Raw genomic sequence first — 22092 nt, forward strand, 5'->3', positions numbered from 1 at the left:
ACTCTGAGCAGTAGAATTTGCTCCCTATTTTATATCCTCGTAGTTGTGCATAACTTATAAGGTGGAGAGAACTTAGTCAATGTCCTGACAAAATTTTAAATGGGAAGATACTACAGTAGCAACGTTGTAGAGTCAATGTACACTGTTGTTCTTGGATCGAACAATTTTACATGACAAATTTTTTATGCTCAGCCTGAACACATTAACTGCAATAGGGTTTTATGCGAAAAAAAAGTTGCTACTCTCTTTCTTTAAGATGACAGTTGCTCACCTCAATGAATTGCTACCACAACACGCTTTACATCAAGTTATCTTAAGAAACCACATGGAAATGTCAGTTGTATTACTGCTAAGTGGTATTTCTGATACAGCTCGTCTGAGTAGCTGGACCTCAGAGACTTTGCTAATTTGTTTCCTGGTGTAATTCCAAGTGTTGGTTTTGAACTGAGAAATGCCTTGTTGTTTGGTGGGGTATTTTTGGTTCCCCGCCCCCCCCCCCCCCGAATTCTCTGCGTATTCAAAGGTGTAAGCTCAGCCTATTGAGTGCCCAAGCTAACAATACCTACATTTGCATGGCTAGGAGTAAGGTTATTCTAATTACAGAAACTCTTCCTTCCCCCATACTATATCTTATTTTTCAGGGACATTTAAACCCAAATCTGAATCCATGCTTCCTCTGACATCACGATGAAAAGATTAAAAGCATCTGTAGAGCCATCAAGAGGTGACTACTGTGGATCATCACAACCTAAAGGCATCCCTGTGATGTTGAATTCCTTGCTAAAGGGTTGTAGGTCAGAGAAGAGCACAGGGTGGTTTTTTTTCAGGAATCAGTGTTTCAAAGGATGAGAATAAGTCTTGAATTAAAAAACTAAGAGTCAACTAATTTTTGGAGGCAAACAGAATCACAAGAAATAAAGAAAAACACTGATAAATGTTGTGAAGTTCTAAGATAAAGCCAAACACTCAGATTCTTAAACCTCTCAAACACTAGGGAATGGGACAGAAACCTATGATGTGGTTTTAGTAGATTTTGATAATCTTCTCTTCCAGACAGTATCAAAATAATCAATTTTTTTGTTGCATTTTTACATTTCTAGAACTATTCTGGTGCAAACTAAAGAGCAAAATTGCCAAAACATGTAATAACTCAAAGAAACCTTTTCAACATCACCAGCTGAATATGTGCTTTTTAGAAGTTTGTTCCTACTAAATGCAAAACTATTTTCCCTTCCTTCCTAAGCACCAGTGATTACTCCTGCTCACCGTTACCTTCCGTGGTCCTCAGATTTGCTAATCACCAGTAAATTCAGCATTTACATCTCATTTCAGGAATCCTTTCCAATATCAGACACTATTTCCGGTCAGGAATGACAGAAAGCACACCACACAACATTTCTGCATCAGTAATGGAATATTTTACAAGGAATAATTCAAGTTACTGTAAACAGGAAAAAATTAGTACAATATTGATAAGAATGAATTAGAAGACAGATCAGTGGCCGTGATGGAAGTTCAGGCTGTCATTAGAGGTCACAAAAGGGGACTGTCAAATATCTACGTAACTATCTCAAATATGTTACAACCCAGCAAGCTTTGTGTAAAGTTCCTGCTAAGACAAAAATTAAAATGACATCAGATTATAATGCAACCTGTAGCATAAAGTGAAGCCAATTGACTTTCAATTCATGGATACAAATACTCATCCAAGTCCCACTCATGTAAAGGGTGGCAGACTTAAAAGATTATTGCTGTGACTGTGTTAAATATCTTGTTCAACTTACTTTAAAAACTGTGCGAAGGAATGATAACTGGCAAAATCAGAGTAAGTTGGTGGGTGCTATAGGTTCTATCAAAATGTGTTTTTAAATTACTTCAGAATCATAAAGTCTCTCCATAGAGAGTGCTTTGAAACTGCAAATTAAATACAGAGCTTCTATGAACTGTATCCATTTTTACTGGAAGCATATATTTCCATGGGGGTTCATACTATCTTTTTCGTCTAGTTACACTAGCTAATAATGCAGTGAATTTGCAGTAATAGAGTAAATGTTATTTTGATGACATTATCTGATTCAATTAAAGATGACATTAAAAGGACCATTTCAATAGGATTCAAAACCTCAAAAAGCAGCTGTGGTTGAACATTCAGTCTGTTAGTCCCAGTCTTAAAAAGACAACACTATTTCATTCATCTAAATATTAGCGACAGACTGAAAAATAAGTTCAGGTTATACCTGACTTTAAAAAAAGTTTTTAAGCTAGGAAAAAAATAAGGGTTTAGTACCTGTAGTTTTACATGGGCACAGTTTGATTCTATTCACACACACACAAAAAATCTGTTCACACACAACAACAAACATAAAAACACATAACAAGTGAAACTGAAGGCAGAGGTTTGAGAACTGAAATCACATCTGCTGGTACAGTGATATAAGCCACCAGACCATAGCATTAAATCAAAGACAGAAACATCAGCCACCTTCCCCACCACGCAATTTTACCAAATTGCTCAAACGAGGAGAAATCCGCTTAAATGTGACAGAAAGGTACAGGACAGAAGAAAAAGAACATTAAGTGAGTTATAATTACTGGAAGTTTTCTGGTGCATAGCACTAAAGAAGTTGCAAAATAAACTCCTTTTATGAGCTACACATTCGCATACATAAATCAAGTGACCATCTGAAAATCCCTTGACTTAAGCTCTCAGAGACAGAGTCTAAGGAAACAATCCTGAATAATGTGACTGTTATGAATTACAGAGGCTTCACAGGGAAAAGATACAAGAATAAAGGTATACAGCGCGTGGGCCCCATGCCTGCCTCAGACAAAATATCACCTTCCGTCACCAGGAGCTGCAACATCTCTATCCATCACCAACAAATTCACGGTCTCTGCGCAATGACAGGTTCTGAGCAGAGAAGTATGTTCTTGCAGACCAGGCTTGCCACCGCAGAGTCGTCGGCAGTAAGACTGCTTTCTCTGGGACCTCAGAGAGACATCTTTGCACTTTATAAGTTGTACGGCAGACAGCCGTGAACACGCCCGAAACACACATCAGTGACTCCCTGTCTGCTCCAAGGTTGCGTTGCCAAAGTCCAGTCATAGTTGTATCCCACTAAAAGCGCACGTATTTCAGAGACTTTCCCTATAGATATTCATAATACTCATAAGCCTGAATTTTCACTTTCACCATAACCCCCATTTTAAAGAAGATACGGCCAACCCCGCCGTCAGCACGTGAGGAGTATCCACCTGCTGCCAAGGGACTGGCTGGGACAAGTGTCCATTGGGAAGCGGTACGAGGCGAGGCCATCGGCCAGGCCATCAGAAGAAACCTCCCAATTTCTGCAGCACTTAATAAAAAACACAACCGAGGCCATGTTAAGCTCCAAAACTAAACTTTGAAGAAATATTTACAAGCAAGGAAAACATACACTTTCAAAACACTTCTCAAAAGCCTTTATAAATCCGTAGGTTTGCAGGGGCACCCACGAGAACACGGCATTCATGATAATCAGGGGGAATAAATTCGGGAGATGATAACCACAGCTATAAACACCTGCCCCCATACTGCTAATGGAAAGGTGGCTACCAAAGAACTGCCAAAGGTCACCAGCTGTGCTATCGAGACAAAATATTCGTGGTGTTTTAAATACTACTTTAATTATTTGCAAATAATTACTTTTTAGGGGATATTGCTGTATTATATTCATGTTAATTGCAATGTATCTACAAAAAGGCACCAGTGGTAAAAAAAAAAAAGAAAAAAAAGAAAAAAAGAGCAGAACAGGTATTCTTTGACACACTGGCATATAATACATAAATCACAAGCTCTTAGGGCATGAATTGTTAAGGACATCATAAATCTTACAGCTACTACATAACAATTATTATATATAAAGACATTCTGTCACGGACCTTGAAAACCACGGGCTTCTACTGTTTCTAGTTATTTGTCGTCAGGGATTTGTTCTCTTATGTTCTTTCTAAATTCAAACATTTGATGCCATGTTTCTCAAAATACTAATGAGCAAACTTCAACAACGGTAGCAGTCCCATTCACCAGATCTAGTCATATACTTTAAAATAGACCTGCACGTACGGCACAGATGATGCAGATGATATTTGGCAATGCATATTTTCCGGTACCCAATGAAGTAAACAGAGTAAAATCTTTATTCCCATCACTGTGATAAAGTTTTTGGCAAAGGGGTTTTCATTAGAAAAATTGGGCATAACACTTCTTGTGAACCTAGCCAGAATACAAGCCATAAGCAATATCACCCGATTCCAGTCTCTCTTCAACTGTTACTGATGTATAATTTAGAATTTTAGAGTGTGATAATTTTTGATGACATGAGAAGCAAAACTCTTTGGTGAATTTCCTATAGTTTTTATTGAAACTGTGACATAATTTTGGCAGTACTAAAACTAAATACACAAATCAATTCAAAAAATTATAGAAAGTTAAGATACAGGGTTTTCTTTAATCAATGAAGCCAGGCATAAAAATTAAATATGAAAATGCTGTATATCTTTTCATGTTTCTTTTAAGGCACAACATAACTTTCACATTAAGTTCTTAAGTTTGCTGTTCTTCCTTGGACAATGAGTACAAAAAGTTTAAAAAAAAAAAAATCAGTGAAGTAACTGAATTACTACTACAGTCTTTTGGATCTACTTCACCACTATATATAATCAAACACAGTAACAATACAGCACAGCACTTCCATCTACCAAGTCCACATCCACAAGGGTCACTCGCTACAGCTCCTAAATCACGTACTAAAGATGACATTAAGCAATCCTAAAGGCAAGCCAGAACAAGCAGCAGACTTTCAGGAAGGGTATCCTTGTTTTGCTGAGCAGCCCAGCACTCACAATACAGGTCTCTGAGACACATTTAAGAGAGAACATAGCTACTGAGCACATTTCCAGCTCAGAAGCATTATTATGCCCCAGTTAAAGTTTTGATGTACAGCTGTTAGTGGTAGAGCATACAAATTTTGCGTCCATACCATCCTATCCATACTCTTAGGTAAACCACTTTTTAAACAAAAAAAAAAATAAAAAAATATCCAAAATGGTAGTTGACAAAGAGAGGTGAAGCATTGTCACCAGCATAGTCAACTGAAAAATGTGTAATACGATTCAGAAAATACTGATAACTTTATGCCAGAATAAGTTCACCTTACTCCGGGATTAAGGAAAAAACTGCACTAGATTCAGACAAAATATTTTGTTAGGTCATCATATGCTACAGATATTCACATACCTTGAAAAACGCCTTCAGATCAGACCATTAGTAATCACAAGCTAAAAAACAGGCTGAGGAAAAAAACCTAAAGAATTTTGCAGGGTTGGTACTAAGCTGAGTTTTCTTTATGCCTAGAAAATCCAACTGAGCATCATATAAGATTTGCGAAAAAACACATTTTCAAGCAAAGGAGGGAATTATCTTGAATTGGACAGATAGTTTCAGGAAGAAGCCATCTGACTCAACACTAGGTTGTTTAAACTGTTTCTCGCCTTACAAAATTAGTTACCACACTTTCATCAGTTCCTCACTTTCTTGGCTGCAACTGCTGTTACTAATGCCTTCACCAGGTCCAACTGGCCTATCTCATCATCTTGGTGAATCATATCTGACATTCAGGACCAGCCCAGGAACACCAGCCACAGTTTTTACAGAGAACAGTCAGCACCTGAGGGGGCAATCTTTGGTCTATACATTTCTACCGATACTCCCCAAAGTATCATCCAAAGGTGCTGTTAGCATGGCAGGTCAGTCAAACACCTTGCATGTCCTCCAGATGGAGTAAAGCCAGGCTTGGAAACGGGGATTAGAACAATAGAAATGTGTTCAGCTGTGAAATTAAAAGTAGGAAAGCATGACATGCAACATTATGTGTTGAGCAGAGTCAAAAAACAGTAATTAGGCTAAGCTAAAATATGAACATACTTGTAATCAGAACAAATGCGTGTTTTGTGTCCGTTGCATTCACTCCTCCTAACAAAACTGGTTGCCTACCTGTCCCAAAGCACCTCATTACCCTCCCCATGTCCTCAATCCCATCTGCAGCGCCTCCAGTACCCCCTATAGCTTCTAACCACTGTAATTCTGCATTTCCTTGGAGTCCCTGTAGAAGCACCTTCCTAGGTACCCTCAGCTCCTCCACGTTCTTTACCTGTGTGCTGCCCCGACAGCTGGGCAGGAGGCAGCACTCGCCGTGGCCAGCCTGGAGCTATGCCTCTGCTGCCCGGCTGGCTAGGGCACCCCTGCCAACTGGCAACCAGCAGCTACCCAGCAGATGCAAAAGTTGAATTTTCCCTACCTTACCTGCAGCAAAAGCACTAATTTGAATCTGTGCCTTCTGCTTACCCGCCAGCTTTCTGTAATTTGGGAGGAACTCTGCTATCTGAAGACTTCAGACCTATTTAGGCTGAAACTAGCCCGAGTTCAAAAGTTAGTGGGAGGCACTGACCGACAAGCATTTAGGCAAACTCAACAATAAGCATAAAGATGCAAAACCAGTTCTGCCATATGGCCATAGGTGTTAATAAAAATAGCACCACAGCAGCAGGTTCCAGGCTGCAAATATGGTGAAGTGCACGCAAGCGTTCCATCGTTCATCTGCATAAGCATTTGCAGTACAGCTATAGACCAAAAAGTACACGTGGGTGCACATTTAAACTCATAATAAACTGTCTATCCCAGAAAAACTCAGCAGATACATGGTGACCACAGACAAACAGGAAGACAATAACTGAGGATATTTTTTATTTCTTTTTTTTAATTGAAACATCCAACAAAAACTCACAAGATGAGCGTGTTTAAGCGGCTACACATTTCCCCTGCCATGTTCTGAAAGACAGCAGACCTCTGTTCATTCCTTTGACTTTTTGCAGCCTGTCCTTGGTCACAAAACTGTAACCTCAGAAAAAAAAGAAGTATTAATTGCTAGTGTTTTGTCAATTACATGATTATATATTCACTGCAAGGTAAATCAACGTGAACTTTGCTAGAGAAAACGTCCTGAAATGATTCTGAAAGCAGCCTAACATATTATTTTGGGAGACTTTCTATATACTTCACTTTTATAGATCTGAAATTAGGTTTTCAATTTAGAATACACAGGAAGTAAAACTGTTATAAATAGCTGATAGGTGAAACATCATTCTTTATAGTGCCAAAGACTGTAGGATATGGGGCAGACCAATTACTACACCAAGCAATGCAAAGTATTATCCACTGGCTTTATTATAATAACAGGTTATCTGATTACAGCCTGATTTCTGGCCTCAGCACAGACTACATTCTTCCATGCCACTGGTGGTACATTTTAGAAATCCATTAACAGCTAATTCACCCAGGAAACTTGAGATTTCTGTATTGAAGCATGAAAATTAACATTCCTCATGCAAACATCCAGTTGGAGCAGCTGTGCTCAGTGTTCTCTCAATAGAACCTTCGAAAAGAAAAGGGAACACCTTTTCACTCTCATCTGAGCTTATATTAAAAGTCCTCAACGCACCTGTCCTACAACAGACACAGAAATGTAGCTATAGGGTAAGATAAATGCAGGAGACTCCCTCCCACACACCCTTTTTTTTTTTTTTTTTTAAAAAAAAAAGGGTATCTAAACAGCTTCACGCAATACAGTATTTATCCAACTCATTTGCTGGGTATGAAAAGTGGTATCCTGATTTCTCATTTCACTAGACATTTCTCTCCGCTGTTTTGCCAGATAGTTTAAATATTTAAACAGAAGGTTTACTTGTCTTGTCTATTGAAAAGGCTAATTTTAAAAAAGCTATTACATGTTATTGGGGCTTTGAACCCCAGAACGATGACTTCTTGCAGATCCATATTCGTTGAAGCATAGTGCTAGCACAGTCCAACAGCAATCACATAACCCTGTCCTGCTATGCCAGGTTTCACAGCCGTGGCACGAATTTCTACAAAATCCCCTGGTATTTGTTAAGGAAGGCAAGGATCACAGCAAAGAAATGCAACTTCAGGACTGAAAAAAAAGAGGTTCCTGCAAATCGTTGACCATAAAACAGAGGTTTGAAATGTTATGGTTCCGTGGGTTTGCAAAGGTCATTGGAGGGAAGGAAGGCTCCCAACAGTAGCAACAAAAGTCAGTTCAGGATGGTATTTCTCAGCACTGCTCGGCATTCCTTGGAGTAGCTTGCTTTTTACAACTGACTTAAGTAAAAGTAACCCATAACCAGATTATTGGGACAGTACCAACAATGCCTTCATAATATTACTTCTTCCCATAAGCTGTTACCATTCTTGTGGGAAAGTTAAGTATGTGAATACAAATGAAAGACAATGTGGTCCCATCCCGAGTGGGAAGTGAGCCGTGTCCTGCAGCCGTAATTAGAGGGAGCAGTGGCCCATGAAAACTTTTGACCAGAAGATCATAAAAATATCTGCAGTCCTGTGGGTATATGGTGTACTGTTTTATAATCAATATTCATTCATAACACTATAAATGGGCATTTTGTAACCTGACACTGAATTTAAACTGCACTTTGTTTAAAAAATGGTTCTGAGGGTAATCAAGGACAAAGGACAGAGTAGGAATTTAGAGCTTCTCTACTGATACAAGCCAACAGAACATGGATAACCAGCAAGAAGTGGTTCTGTTTACCTGAAGTGTACTGAAACCTTCAACTGGCCTTTACATGATGAAGTGTTAGAGAAGAGAACCAGTGTCTTTGAACTAAATTAGGTCAATATTATATGCAGGACAGGATTTTACGAGTGCAGGGGCAGAAAGCTGTCACTTTCTTTTAATTTCAATAAACCATACACAGCATCTTTTAAAAATTAACTAGCTCATAAAAGTTCATCAGTCCTGAATTGTAATTAATTTCTGTGTGCAGAAAGATCATTTGCCCATAGGTGTTGCTTACTCATTTAAATCAGAGCCACTGCAGCTACCTGACATTCTATTAAAACAGTTCTTGATGAATCCTAGCTTTATTTAACACTGAAGTATTAAAACAAAATGGTGATACCCATATACTAACACCGGTAAAATTGCTATCTGCCATTCATCGACCAGGTGTCGAGGTGGAACAGTACACAAGGAATTCCTGATCTCAGCTGCAGTGTAAAGATCTTCAAAGCACGGTGATAGTGTAGAGACAAAATTCACACACAGTGCCCCTGTAATGGATGTCAAAAGGCGGGAGGGGGGAGGGGGGGAAGGACAAATACACTATACATACACCTCAAAACAGGGGTGACAATACTTGTCTCTCCTTATCCAGGAGAACCATTTTTATCCATTATATACACTACTGTTCAATACCTCAGTTCAGCTAGAAAAGCAATTCTTCTGCTATAATGACATAACCAATATTATTATATATCAAGCCTTTTAAGAAATCTACAGAAAAAAAAAAAAGGGGATTCCATTATTTCCCACAAGAAGCTGCTGCTGTCTGTATTCAACAAGCTCCTATACAAGCTTCCCATGTTATGGTGAAGAGCACATTTTTTCAGTCACGATCATCTCCTGTTTACTCATTAAAAAAATACAGCTTGGCACATCGCTGTATTGTATGCCACTTAAAGCCTTGATACACAGTTTTTGCATGGCTGATAAAATGCATTTTCTCTCCCTCCTAGCATATCTATGTGCTCGGTGAACACAGGAGCGGCACCCCAAGCCCCAGTGGAGCAGCGCCTGTGAGCAGGTAAGCTTACACTCCTGGTAATAGTTCCTTAGCCCTCAGCAAAACACACTTTCACTATCACAGGAACAAATTCTCCTAAAGCCTGTGGAAAGTCAACATCTAAAATGCCAAACCTTCAGATTCAGGGTTCAGATACCCATGTATGTAACTGGAGCCTCCAAACTTAAAAGTTCAAAGCTTTCATATCTTTCCAAACCGGATCCAAGCAGGGCTCATTACATCTAAATAACAGTGTCTGCAGAAATTTCAGGAATAAATAGTGAGTTTGACCTTGACTTGATCTCTCAGTTTCCACTGCAGAGGAAGCTCTGAGCTTCATGTTGGCAGCAATAGGCTTCTCTCATGTATGCTCTGCTCTTAATAAAGTCTTTTGTAGGCACACTCAAAAGAAAAAATATTGTAATGTCTATAAGGAAATAAATACATTTAATTCAGTCTCCTATGAATCACAAATTAATAAAATACTACTCTTGTGATTTTAACATGTACTCTATAAATAAAAAAATATATTAAAACCACCAAGCCATTTGCCTTTCTGCCCTGCCATCCATGTCAAAAATAAAATAAAATAAAAAAAGTAGTCAAGTAGCCAAGTCAAGCATTTGAAGTTTAAGAGATGCCACTCTTCACCCTGTTACACTCTGCTCTTTGTTTTCAATATGACTTCCAGTGGGGTATAAATACATGGAAGGGTGCAATAGAAAAAAAAAAAAAAAATTAACACAGATACACAAGGAGACAGAACTAAGCTAACAGAGATAAGCATGAAGTCTGACTTTTCCCATCTTTTGAGTACTAGGGCTTTCAAATTAGAAATTTAATATAATTTTTTTCAATTTCTACATAATGTTCCGAATTTATTGCACACTTCAATATTCCATTGATACGTACTTTTGTTCTATTCTTAAACACAGGCAATTTTGCTTCGCTACCATCACCTTTATATTTCTGTCAATTCCAGTCAAAACACCTTTCCCAGAACCAAGGCCTTTCTCCTTGGCTCATTACAGGTAATGACAAGTTGCTATCTCATAACATTCTCAAAAGTTTCCTCTCCAGAGCAAACGGATGATTTTAAAGTATCCGCACAAATAATACTGTGTAATAAGTGTTGACTTTTCACATCAGGCTAGTTACAGGTTTAATAGAGACTGGCATTTATCCCAAGTGGCATCAGACTCACTGGTAAAATTATTCCAATAACGGGTTGTGAAAATACAGAAAAACTACTGACAACACAGAAAGAACCCTCTTCCCACCCGGTACAATATATAGATGTTGGCGAGTTTAAAAGGCATAAGAGACAGCTTTACTAATGCAGCAAAAATAGGATCTTTGTGTTTAAGAAGCAAAGACACCCATAAACCAGCACTAAACCACCAGTCTTAAAAAACAAAAAGTTTTTTGTGTACTTGAACTCCTCTTCCCAGTTGACCTCCTGCTACATAATGAGGCAGAACGCCCTGCAATATTGGAAGTATGTAAGAAATAGTTGGCTTCATGCCCAAACCAGAAAACAGAGGCTCAGTGTGTGTCCCCAGCTAAACAAATGTAAGTTAAAAATTCATATTGTAAAGCGTGTTCTGAAATTATGTTCTGAGTTTTCCTGTAATTGCAAATAAAAAGCCCTAATTATTAGGGAAGAACAAATGCAAACAGAGGATTCCCCCCCCCACCCCCCCCCCCAGCCCAAGATCACATTGTGGAGGATATATACAATATATGGCAGGAATAACGCACGCTTTATTTTCCAAGTGCTCTCCCATGATTTATGAAAGGTGTACCTCACTGTGGGAAGATAATGCCATTTGAAATGGTCCATTTCATAAATCTATCCTCCTCATCCCTAGCTGCATACAGGACTACTATGAGCTCCTGAATCCAATAATGTTTTCATCCTCTACTGAGAAAAAAAGGACTTCGTTTGGAGTGAAGTAATGATGCAGTTATAGAGGAGCAGCGGCTAAAGCTCGGTCTCAGGGGCTTTCATTGGCATAGCCATACAGCTGCAAAGGAGACAAACTAGCATAACCAGAAAGAAGACATAATCAACATACACTACATCCCTAATGTCTTTTTACTGCTAGTGGCATTAATTATAACTTGCGCCTAATCCTCTGCACTACCACATAAAATGTTTTGCCTGAATCTTCACCCCCACAACAGATATATCACTGGGAACCTAGCTATCTCCTACTCAGCCGTTCATCCCAGTATATCTGCTTGTCTATCTATCTGCAAGCAGGCTTCCAGAATATGTTCGTGTGCCAAATGCAGTGGTTGCTGTAGACTGGGACTAATCATAAATGTAGCTGAAATTCATCGTACTGATTTTTTATGTTGCAAACAATGGCAGAAGGTAGAGAGGAAAATATTGAGATATTATGGAAAAGTTTTGAGCTCAGACTGGAAACCGTTAGAAGCAATGCTTGGAGAATGGGAGTACAGGGAAATCAGGAGGTAAAATGCGAGACAAAAATGTTTCTGGGAGCATTTGACATGAAAATACAGCCAACAGAAATATTTAGAAGGGTTTTATATTAGTAGTACCATTTGGGAAAGAGAAGCTGGAAGCCCCACAAGATTCCCCTTTCACTTTGGAAGAGTTGGTTGTCCTGCTCATTTTGCCACGTCTGACACTCTGAACAGTAGCAAAGATTAAAGAAAGTTAGGCATATATCAGTCAGGTTTACATACCAGCTTAGTTTTTGCTTTTATTAGGGAGCTGGAAGCTCTACAGTGGACTGGCAGTACGTTCACAGATTTCACGAGCAAACTTTGGCAGACTTCTCATCCTACTGAACTGCAGTTTAGTGCTTTGACCAAATTTCACTCCGAGTATTTGAGCAATGCCATTTTTCTACACCTTGCTACCCACAGTTTCAGAGGCTGACGAATGGCCTTTGTAGAACATGAAGTTTCCATGGCTTTGGCAAGAACTTTACAAACTATACACATGTTTTGAACTGTCACTTTGAGATCTTAATTTACATATTTTGACTTGCGCATGAAAAGCAATTTCAAGGTCAGCTTCTGTGAAAAAATACTGGGTAACTCCATTAAAAGTCTACTGGCACTTTGCATATTTATTTTTATTCCCTGTAGTATGCATGGGATCTCATAAATCAGGATAAACAAACATCAGAGGTCACATATAGGTGTGCACAGGGTATTTCTACGCGTAGCATGAAGGTATACTGCAAATACCAGATTGCCTCAAGAGTAACAGCAAAGAAACATTGCTCCCTAAAATATCTATCTATTTCTAGGGGTACAAGGTTGTGACCAAAGCCTGTTGGGAAGGATGGGGGTGTGGGGGGATAAAAATCTACAGTCCTTGCACATTTGTGGAAGGCACAATCTCTCACAACACATGGAGCTCTAACTGCATCTGTGGCACAGATTATGCCAGGAAAACAAAGCACCAAACATAAGAAATCATAAAACAACCACCACAAAAAAACACAGGATGTTTCCAGCCATCATCTCTCTCTAAAGAAGTAAGATTTTACCAGAGAATGTGTATGTCTTACTGAAAGCATTTACTAAATGATATTCTGAATTCTTCTGGAAATGCAATCAGGCTGTATTGCCTTATCAACACAACTCATCATCTCCAGGATTGCTGCCTTTGCTGTTCATTCTTCATCCTTTCAGAACCATATCGCTCTTGGAAGCGAGAGAAAAACCCAAACCTCATTGCAGTCATGAGTTTTTATGTCACACCTGAGGGTACAGATTGTAGGAGTGGAACTGTAAACCACAGCAGAGCTCTGCAAGCAGCACTGCTAGAACAGTGGAGACGAGACCACTAACACTAAGGCAGACAGTAGAGATGACCGCCTTCCACCGAGACAGGGGACACGGTGACATTCCATCCTGTGCTGCCAGCTAACTCCAGGCAAGATGCCTACCTTACGATGCTATTTTACCATTTTGTTTTTTCCTGAAGGCTGCAGCCATACGTACAATATGGGATAGGAATTCTCTGTTTAGAGACCTGTTGAAAATTACTCCATTCTGAACTCTGTTTTTGCAAGTGGATCCATAGAAAAGTGAGTGCAACATTTGTTGGAGCACCAACTGTATAGAGCTGTTATTACATTTAATGCTAGAAGATAGGTCCTGAAACTGAAACTTTGCTCTACCAAAAAAACCTCAAGCCCAAAACCTTTTAATTGTTGCATTAAAACCTCCTTTTTGAGCCAGAATCATGGTGGCTCTTCTTTCTTTCTGGGTCAAACTACTGGCATTTGAGATGTCAGGAATGGACTCTGCGGAATATTAAGAGTATAAAATTTTAAAAAATCACCTATGGAAGAAGTTGCAGCTCATTGTTAATGCCTTCCCCAGCTGTGGAAGGTAGGAAGGAGCAATAACTTTGGTGTCCATGAACACCAACGGAGATCAATGTACGCTCATTTCACAAGACATAACATCCCATTCTGAACTCCAGGCCAGGCTGTAAGTTTTGATGGGACAATGCTCCTAGTTTCCCTGTGTCTCAAACCGAGTAGACTTTGATACACACCCTGCCTCGATCATCCTGACTGATGAACTCCAGGCCTTAAAGAGCAATTTGATGTTCATAATGATCAGGCTTCTTCCTAATATGACTTAGAACAGACATCTACCAACAGGTTTATGGCCCCAAGAAGCAATGGCGGGGATAAGAGTGGAATACAATAGGACAGTAGTTTATCACTACAAATAACTCTCCATCGTCCAAACTACTGTGCTCCAGTAAATATTCCGTCTCTTTTTTTGACCAAGTCAAGATGAAGAAAGGCTGGCCCATGACTTGGCACAGAACAAGGCATGAGAGAACGAGCAAGCTGAGAATCAATACAAACAAAATAGAGCTGACATTAATTGCTTGGAGCATTAATAGACCATGTGAGAGAGTAGAAACTAGCTTAGTTTTGAAAACCAAGGTGTTTGCCTGCCTTGTGTGATCCGGTTTTGCTAGAACAACCACAAATGTCACTTTTCTCTGTCAACCTCTGCACAGCCTCAGACGAGGCTCCAACAGAGAGACCGTAGCAGGTGGTTTCCCTGGGGTGTTCTGCAGGGGGTGAATGCAGCATTAGGCACTCCAGGATGCAAGAGATGCGTTTGTTGTACCACATTTTTGTTCTATCATTTTTAATACTTGGCAGCATACTCGCTGTCTCTTGATGGGTTCATCGTGGTTATTCTAAAGTTAAGATAAAACCACCAAAACAACCCCATGAACCACCAAACCCATCGAAGTCTGAATATATAAATCTTCAGTTTTAAAAGCTTACTTTTCCAAGGCTACTCTTGATCTTTTACTCAGCATCAATCACGCTTTTAGACTACTGCGTCAATGTTTTTTCTTTCAGTAAGATCAGTGATTGCTGGACACTTCATGATCCTGGAGGAATAATAAAATATACCTTCCATAGAAAAGTTCGGTGCTGGCAAGACCAAACTAGGAGCCTCAGCAGTTGTAAATAGCCTCTGAGAGCCCCTTGTAGCTGTTGACTGGTAAAGGCTGAAGTAGTTTTGTTATTCTTACTGCAAACGTTTACATTCTGGATCCTCTTGCTAATGAAATCAGGTAGCATCGCTTAGGTTTAGCTAGTAAAGTGTAAGCTCTGTGCAGCTATGCTGCTTGGGCCCCAGCTCACCTCCTCTTTACCATGGTAGTGTATTTATTTTAACATTTGACAGTATCTATCAGATTTTAGAGAGCTCCTTTAATGACCTTTTCCAAAATCTCCCATTCATTTTTTTAGTTTCTCACTTTCTCTCCTTTTTTCTTTTTAAAATAAATTACAGTTATAAAAACAAAGCCAGCAGAAGGGAAAATATTCAGTACCTAGAAACCGAAAATTTGAGTATTTGCTTTTTATGGGGCACTGGAGTCTCCTAAAATACAGTACTGCTAGAAAACTTAAATGCTGAGGACAAAAAAGTTCACTCAGTGGCTATGCAAATACACTACAGTTTTGAAACTCTTTGAAAAATAATTTGAATACTTGTGTTTCAATTTATGGTCTTAAAATGCCTGAAAAACACATTCCTACTTTTTAAATGGATTTTTTTAAAGCGAGTCTTAAATACACTTTGATTATTTCCATTCTTGACATTATGCCTACTCAGGTATTTTGTACAGCAGCTTGAAAGCAGAAAGGCAATTCCTAGCAATACCAACAGGTATATATTGATTTAACAAACACCTCTTCTTAAAGATGCACTTTCTTCTTCCCATGGAAGAGAAAATGTGAATTTAAACTGAATAAAGCCAAAAGCTAAAACACATTGTCTATAATGATTTCTTTGATGGAGAAAGCTCAGGTTCAAGTTCATTATCTTGGTATTTTCAGAGGAGTTTGCCTGCAGCTCTTAGGAACAACATTTAACTGAATTTTATATGTGAACATTAAAGAAACAGTAATGCACAGGTATAAAATAAGTGATCAAACTGAAAGTAAAGTGTACAGCTTTCTCCCTGTTAGCCTACACTGTTATTATCTTTTCAGAAGATGTCAAAACCTTTTCTCAGGAATTCTCATTTTTCACACCTTTTGGAAGTGGGTACAATTACTTTAACAGCTCTCTATAGCACTAAGACATCTGTAGCAAAAGCAGTTATTTACTTCAAAGCAAGAAGATTTTGAAGGCAGAAAGAAATGGCAGGCAGAAACAGAGGTCCAGGCACACTCCTGCTAAACTTCTGAGTTTTATGAAACACAAATATAAATAATATTTTATGTAACTACATATATACAAAGGACAAAATGCCTTTGTAGGCACATATACTATATAACCAGAGGCCAGAGTGATTAGCTTTCTTTTTTCAATTACTGAGTGGAGCTCCAGCATAAAACACAAACTGGAATGCACATACCCACAGTCATTATGTTATTTCATCCAAGTCTTAATACAGAGTCAACTTTAAGCACAAGCCCTGATCTCTTGAAACTGGGACTTGCACTCTAGTCTGAAGTACAAGCCTTGCAATACCCAGGAAAACACACACAGCAACACATACTCCCCCCACATGCAGTGCAGGATCAGTGTGAAAGGTACTTGTTGAAAAAAGGTATTGTACGGTAAAGAGAACCACATTTGAAGGAACACAACTCACAAAGGGCAGGACCACAGAAATCTGCTTGGAAATTGGACACAGAAGTCACCACAGCCCTGCAGCTGCCACAATTTATGTCTCAAACATTTACGCGCATCCTCCCCTTTTCCTCCTCCTTCTCCTCCTGCTCTTAAATTTTTCAGCTCTTCAAGAAAACAAAACACTATTGGTGCAGTGGTCCCTCCTGAAGTCGTAGCAGTGCAGCCAAGAGCACGTCAATGCACCAGTCAAAAGCTGTACTTTTATTTTTTATAAAAATGCTTTAAAAACAAGCTAGGGAAAGAGACAAACACATTTGTTCCAGGCTCAACTTCAAAACATTTTATGAGAGTCAAAGTTTTATGCTGGCAAAGGTTAAAACGGCAGAACACGGTCCTGCAAGCAAGGAACAGCATCATTTGCACCAAGGGCCACAGTGGCCAGAGGGCAGGGGATGTCCAGGTGCTGTAATGTATCCGTATTTGTTTTCCTTTAGCAGAATGGGAACAAGTACACCTGGATTTGGCTGGTGTAAGTAAAGCATGCAGCTCCTTATACTGGTCCAGTAGAATCTGTGTCTCTGTTTCTAATTAGCAGAGCCACTGTGTCACAGGTCCCCTCCTTGGTCTGAGTCATCTCAAACCCAGATCTTCCTTTGGGAGTTTCACCACTATTTTTATTACCAATATATGCTTTGTAAATGTGCATCGTGACTTGAAGACATAAAAAAGCCCACATGGTTCTGTTAAACTGGAGTAAGAGGAAATACAAAGAAGGTGACAAATAGAAAAACCACGCAAAGGCTTAGAAAAAGTGAACATATTCCATGGAGGTTTACAGCACTCGTTTTATGACTAAGCTGTATATAGATACACGTCTGCATGTCAGATGTGCAAGAAAAGCCAACATTGTGGTACTACTTCTCAGTTTTTATACCTGAACATTGTTGACTGATTTTACACAGAGGTAGTTACATTATGCTAAAAGGCCACAGCAAATTATAAGCTGAACATCAACTCAAACAATGTTATCTAGCTTTATCACTTCATAAACTGGTATCTAAGATACTGAAACAGATAGGATAATTAAAATAACACACCTGTATCTATGATAATTTGTCCCCCTAATGTTTAGTCCCCTTATCTTCTATGATATATTTACACCATTTTAATCTCAATACCATTGTAATTACTTAGTGAACAGAAACACTCCCTTTCAACAGCAAAACACACTTCTACTGTGCTTTGCTGCAGCTAAAAAAGGAAACCTGTAAAATCTTGGACACACAGTTAATCAAGCTTAACCATAGCCTAGTAACAAAGCAAGCAAAATGGAAAATATATATGCTGGTGTCCCACCGTGCACTGCCACATTAAGGAACAGCCTTATTTTGTTAAGATTGTTAGGATTCCACTGCATGCACCAACAAATGTAGTAAGGTACGGAGTCAGGAATGTTCTTCATTGCACTATCTTACAAGAATCTAATTGTTCACTGGACGCAAGATTAGCTTGAAAGTTGTTGGGTTTTTCTCCTTCACTTCTGTGTTCAAGGTTCAGCTCCATGTGACATCTGCCAGGTCAGGAGTAACCAAGTTCCCAACCTTCATGTGCCAGGGAGGCAGCTGCTGTACAGCCGAATAGAGGGAGGCAAGCCTGAGAAGAACACTTCTGAGTGACACCAAGCTGCTAAGCTACAGCAGCACTGACTTCCCTGGCGTAAAGCCTTCCCGTGGTAGAACGTGGCTTTGGAAGAAAAGACAACAGCTTCTCAACCCACTGTTACAACCACAACACTACTACTGCAAGTAAGTCAGATGTACATAGTTCCAAACCAAAACAGTCCAAGGAAGGTTGAATATTTTCTTGTAAAGCAGGTACCAGAATTACATCTGTTCCTGGGGAACTGTCTTTTCAGAACTATGAGTGCTACAGTGGGCTCTCGCTGCTCCATATGCTCACAAACAACAGCTGGGCACCTCTGCACTGAGCAAGGCGACACCTCGGCAGGTGTGCCACCCCAGCTGCTAGTCACCATCAGGCAGGGACACTCCTGTAACCACACCAGCGCTCGGGTGATGGGGCATGCCTTCCACATCGTGATCTCAAAGGCCTCTACTATACCTGGGGGCCACCCCCCTGAAATGGCTCAGCATCCCTGAAACAAAGCCTATGTGGTGCGGTAGGATGGGAGCTCCACACCTATACCACCACTCAGAGGTGGTATGGTGGCACCAGGGAACAGTTTTGTTTCACATCTGGAAAACGTGCAGCTGCTAAAGCCATTAGCTCTTACTCCAGCAGCGGAGAGTCTCAGAGTAGGAGTACAGTGACAGTCATTGTAGCATTGATAAGAAAGGTCAAACAAAAAGAACTGTCACATGAGAATTTGGGAACGCAGCTCATGGTTCTAAGATGCAGCTACAAGGAATGATTAAGATAAAAATATTTAAGAGATTTGTATGAGACTAGGTTTTGCTAAAGGGATAGTAGAAACTGGAGTTTGAAGAGATGCTTTACAGAACAGAATACACAAGAAGTGTTGCAAACACTGCTGACAACTAAGTTGCTTCTAGCAAGATCAGAACAGAGGTTTTTTCTTCCTGTATCAGATTTGCCTTCCAAGTCTTCTTAGAGCAAAAGCATCAACACATACAAGTCTCATCTTTAAAACCTAGGTCTGTTCACCAAGCTCTCCTCTGGCAAAGAAGAAGGGGGGGGGGGGGGGGAGGGGGGAGAGGGGGAGGGCTGGTTTTTTTTACTTATGATTAAACAGATATTATTATGTTCCAATGCCTTGGAAAGAGGAGATTTGTCATACAGGCTTTTCTTCACCCCCTGAAGGTGAAGATTGGATATGGTCATGCTCTCTCCATTTAGGGCATAAAGTTAAAATACACCCATATCTGCCTGCCAACCCCTGCCAGGAGAAAGGGGAGGGGAATAAAAACCAAAACCAACACACACTTAAAAAAAGGTGAACACTAACTCTCTCTCTTTTTTTTTTTTTTTAATTTTAGACAATCCTTCTAGAACTTAGCTGGACCAAATGGTTTGATACTAAAGCAGACCTATTTTGTTCAGTCTATCAACTTTATATACTGAACAAATAAAGAATTAATAAATTACACAAATACTTCAGGCTGTTTCTCAAACTTTTATTTGCCTAAAACTTGATAAATACTTCCAAACTCTTCTGAATTTGAAATGTCAAGAATTAAACTAGAACTCTTTGCAAGTGTTAATCACTAAAAAAACCCAGCAAAACAAATGAGGCTTTTTTTGCATCCTGCACGTATCCATTTTGACACAGCACATTCCTGCAGATAGCCTGTTCAAAAAGCAGTTTTTCCTGCAGAACTAAATATCCTTATTATAAGGTTAAGGAAAATCCTTTTTTTTTTTTTTTTTAACAAGAGAACATAATTCTTCAAAAATTATCAAAATGCTTTCTTTTATTACCGCTCTGCTAAGAAGTTTTAAGTGGAGATAAATGCAAATTTGGCTGGAAACACCATCTATTTATCAAGCTGTAGTGATGGCTAATCAGATTTAGAATTCTTGATTAAAAAGAAGAGAGGAACGAAAGAAGGAAAGGGATACAAGGAGGCAAACATGAATAAGACTGAGAGCAGGTATAAAGAAAAACTTATTTCTCTCACAATTAAACAACAACATCATAAAACAAAACTAAAACATGTTCACTATAACTGAGGACAACGCCAGCATGGTTTGAAAGTCAGTAAAGAGTAATTGTACATGCTTTTGTTAATATGTTCCACTAGGATTTATCTGAGCACTAGAGCTGCTCACTGGTTTTGCATAATAAAGCCAACCTGAGATCAGACACAACAAGACTCCATTATTCCCACACGTATTTCAGTAAAGAAGTCCGAAAGTGCTCTTCAGAATTACTACCATGATCAGCATAGAAAGATTTACAGACATAATAAAGCTAAGAGAAAGCATCACCACCACCATCCCTCCTTTATTTTCTTCCTAGAATAACTAACTTTTAAAAGAGGAATCAAAAAGATCAGTGGGATGGAGCCCCGATCAGAACCAAGACTTTTATCACATCATTCCATTTATAATTCTACCAGACTTGCTGAATTCTTGAAATACAGCTGATATGCACTAAATGGACAAGAGATAAATAAGCTGAGTGCTCCAAGGAATATTGCATCTAGTTTTTCAAGGCCAAGTTAAAATTTACTTATGCAGCAGATGCCCAAAGGCTCTTTTGATGTTAAGAGGTACCTGGGATAGGAAATACTCTAAACCTTTTTAAATCAGGCTCAAACCAACCTTCCAATTACCTAATTTTACCACAGTATGCATAGCAAAATGATTGCCTCCCTTTTTACCCCTAGCCTGCCTCACAATACTTAAGAGTGGATTTTTTTTTTTTTTTGCCATAATAAAAACACAAAATGAAACCACATCTTCATATTGAGTTATTTATGAAGTCTCCAACTGTCTGGAGTGTCTAGCTTGCAGAGGAAGAGGAGAAAGCTCCATATATACCAGACTCTGCATATCTAGGTCTCTTACCACTTGACCCTAAAAAGCAAGCAGTGATGAGAAAGGACACACACACATACCAAGTGTTTGCTTTAAACTATCTTTACCACTTCTTCAATGCAGCACTTCAGCGACCTGGGAGAAGCAGCAAGTTGGTTTGTTTTTATATATATATATATATGTTATTATAGACTTTGGCTCTGGATAATAGAGGGATAATTCCTATCACGGGAAGATGGAATTTTTCTTTAATCTCCTCCTGTTGAAGCAAGCCATGTCATCTTAAAGTGTCAGGTGGAATTTATTTCGCTAAGCTAACAACGCTCATTTCCTTACTCTGTTGTTCCTTCATGCTTTGAGAGCCTACACACAGATGCCTCTGAAACGTAGTTCATTTTAAACACAAGGAGGGAAGGGAAGAGAAGGAATAGACAACCTTATCTCACCACAAAAATCTTTATAGAAGCATGTGTCCCTGAAGAAAAGAAGGCTTTATGCTTATGATTTCATTCAATATTTCTTTTCAAATGATTCAAATTCTTTGAATAATGGGCTTTACAGAACATCTTTTTGATACTAACCGGACTTCATAACTAATAAAACCTTTATACTGGGCTTTGTTACTTACATCTAGAATCCACAAAGCATCTTTTACAAATAATAACCATAGCTAATTACACATAGTAAATAGCCTCAGCTTTCAAGCCTCCCCATATATCATTTTGCTAAATATTAATCACAGCTTTAAGCTGT

General features: G+C 39.1%; 1 protein-coding gene across 4 annotated transcripts in view; it reads right to left on the bottom strand.

Moving 5' to 3' along the window:
- The window catches only part of WWOX (WW domain containing oxidoreductase), a 550369-nt gene that overhangs the window by 155533 nt on the left and 372744 nt on the right, over positions 1-22092 (bottom strand). Inside the window, exon 9 of one of the 4 annotated variants that reach the window (XM_080410747.1) lies at positions 577-6938. The exons of the other annotated variants lie outside the window; for them this stretch is intronic. Within the exon in view, the coding sequence (XP_080266873.1) occupies positions 6924-6938 (15 nt within the window). The 3' untranslated portion in view covers positions 577-6923. Of the gene's footprint in view, positions 1-576; positions 6939-22092 lie in introns of those variants that run through there. 4 annotated transcript variants of the gene reach the window in all.

This window comes from Falco punctatus (assembly GCF_963210335.1).
Source record: "Falco punctatus genome assembly, chromosome: 14".
In the NCBI taxonomy this organism is placed as follows: domain Eukaryota; kingdom Metazoa; phylum Chordata; class Aves; order Falconiformes; family Falconidae; genus Falco; species Falco punctatus.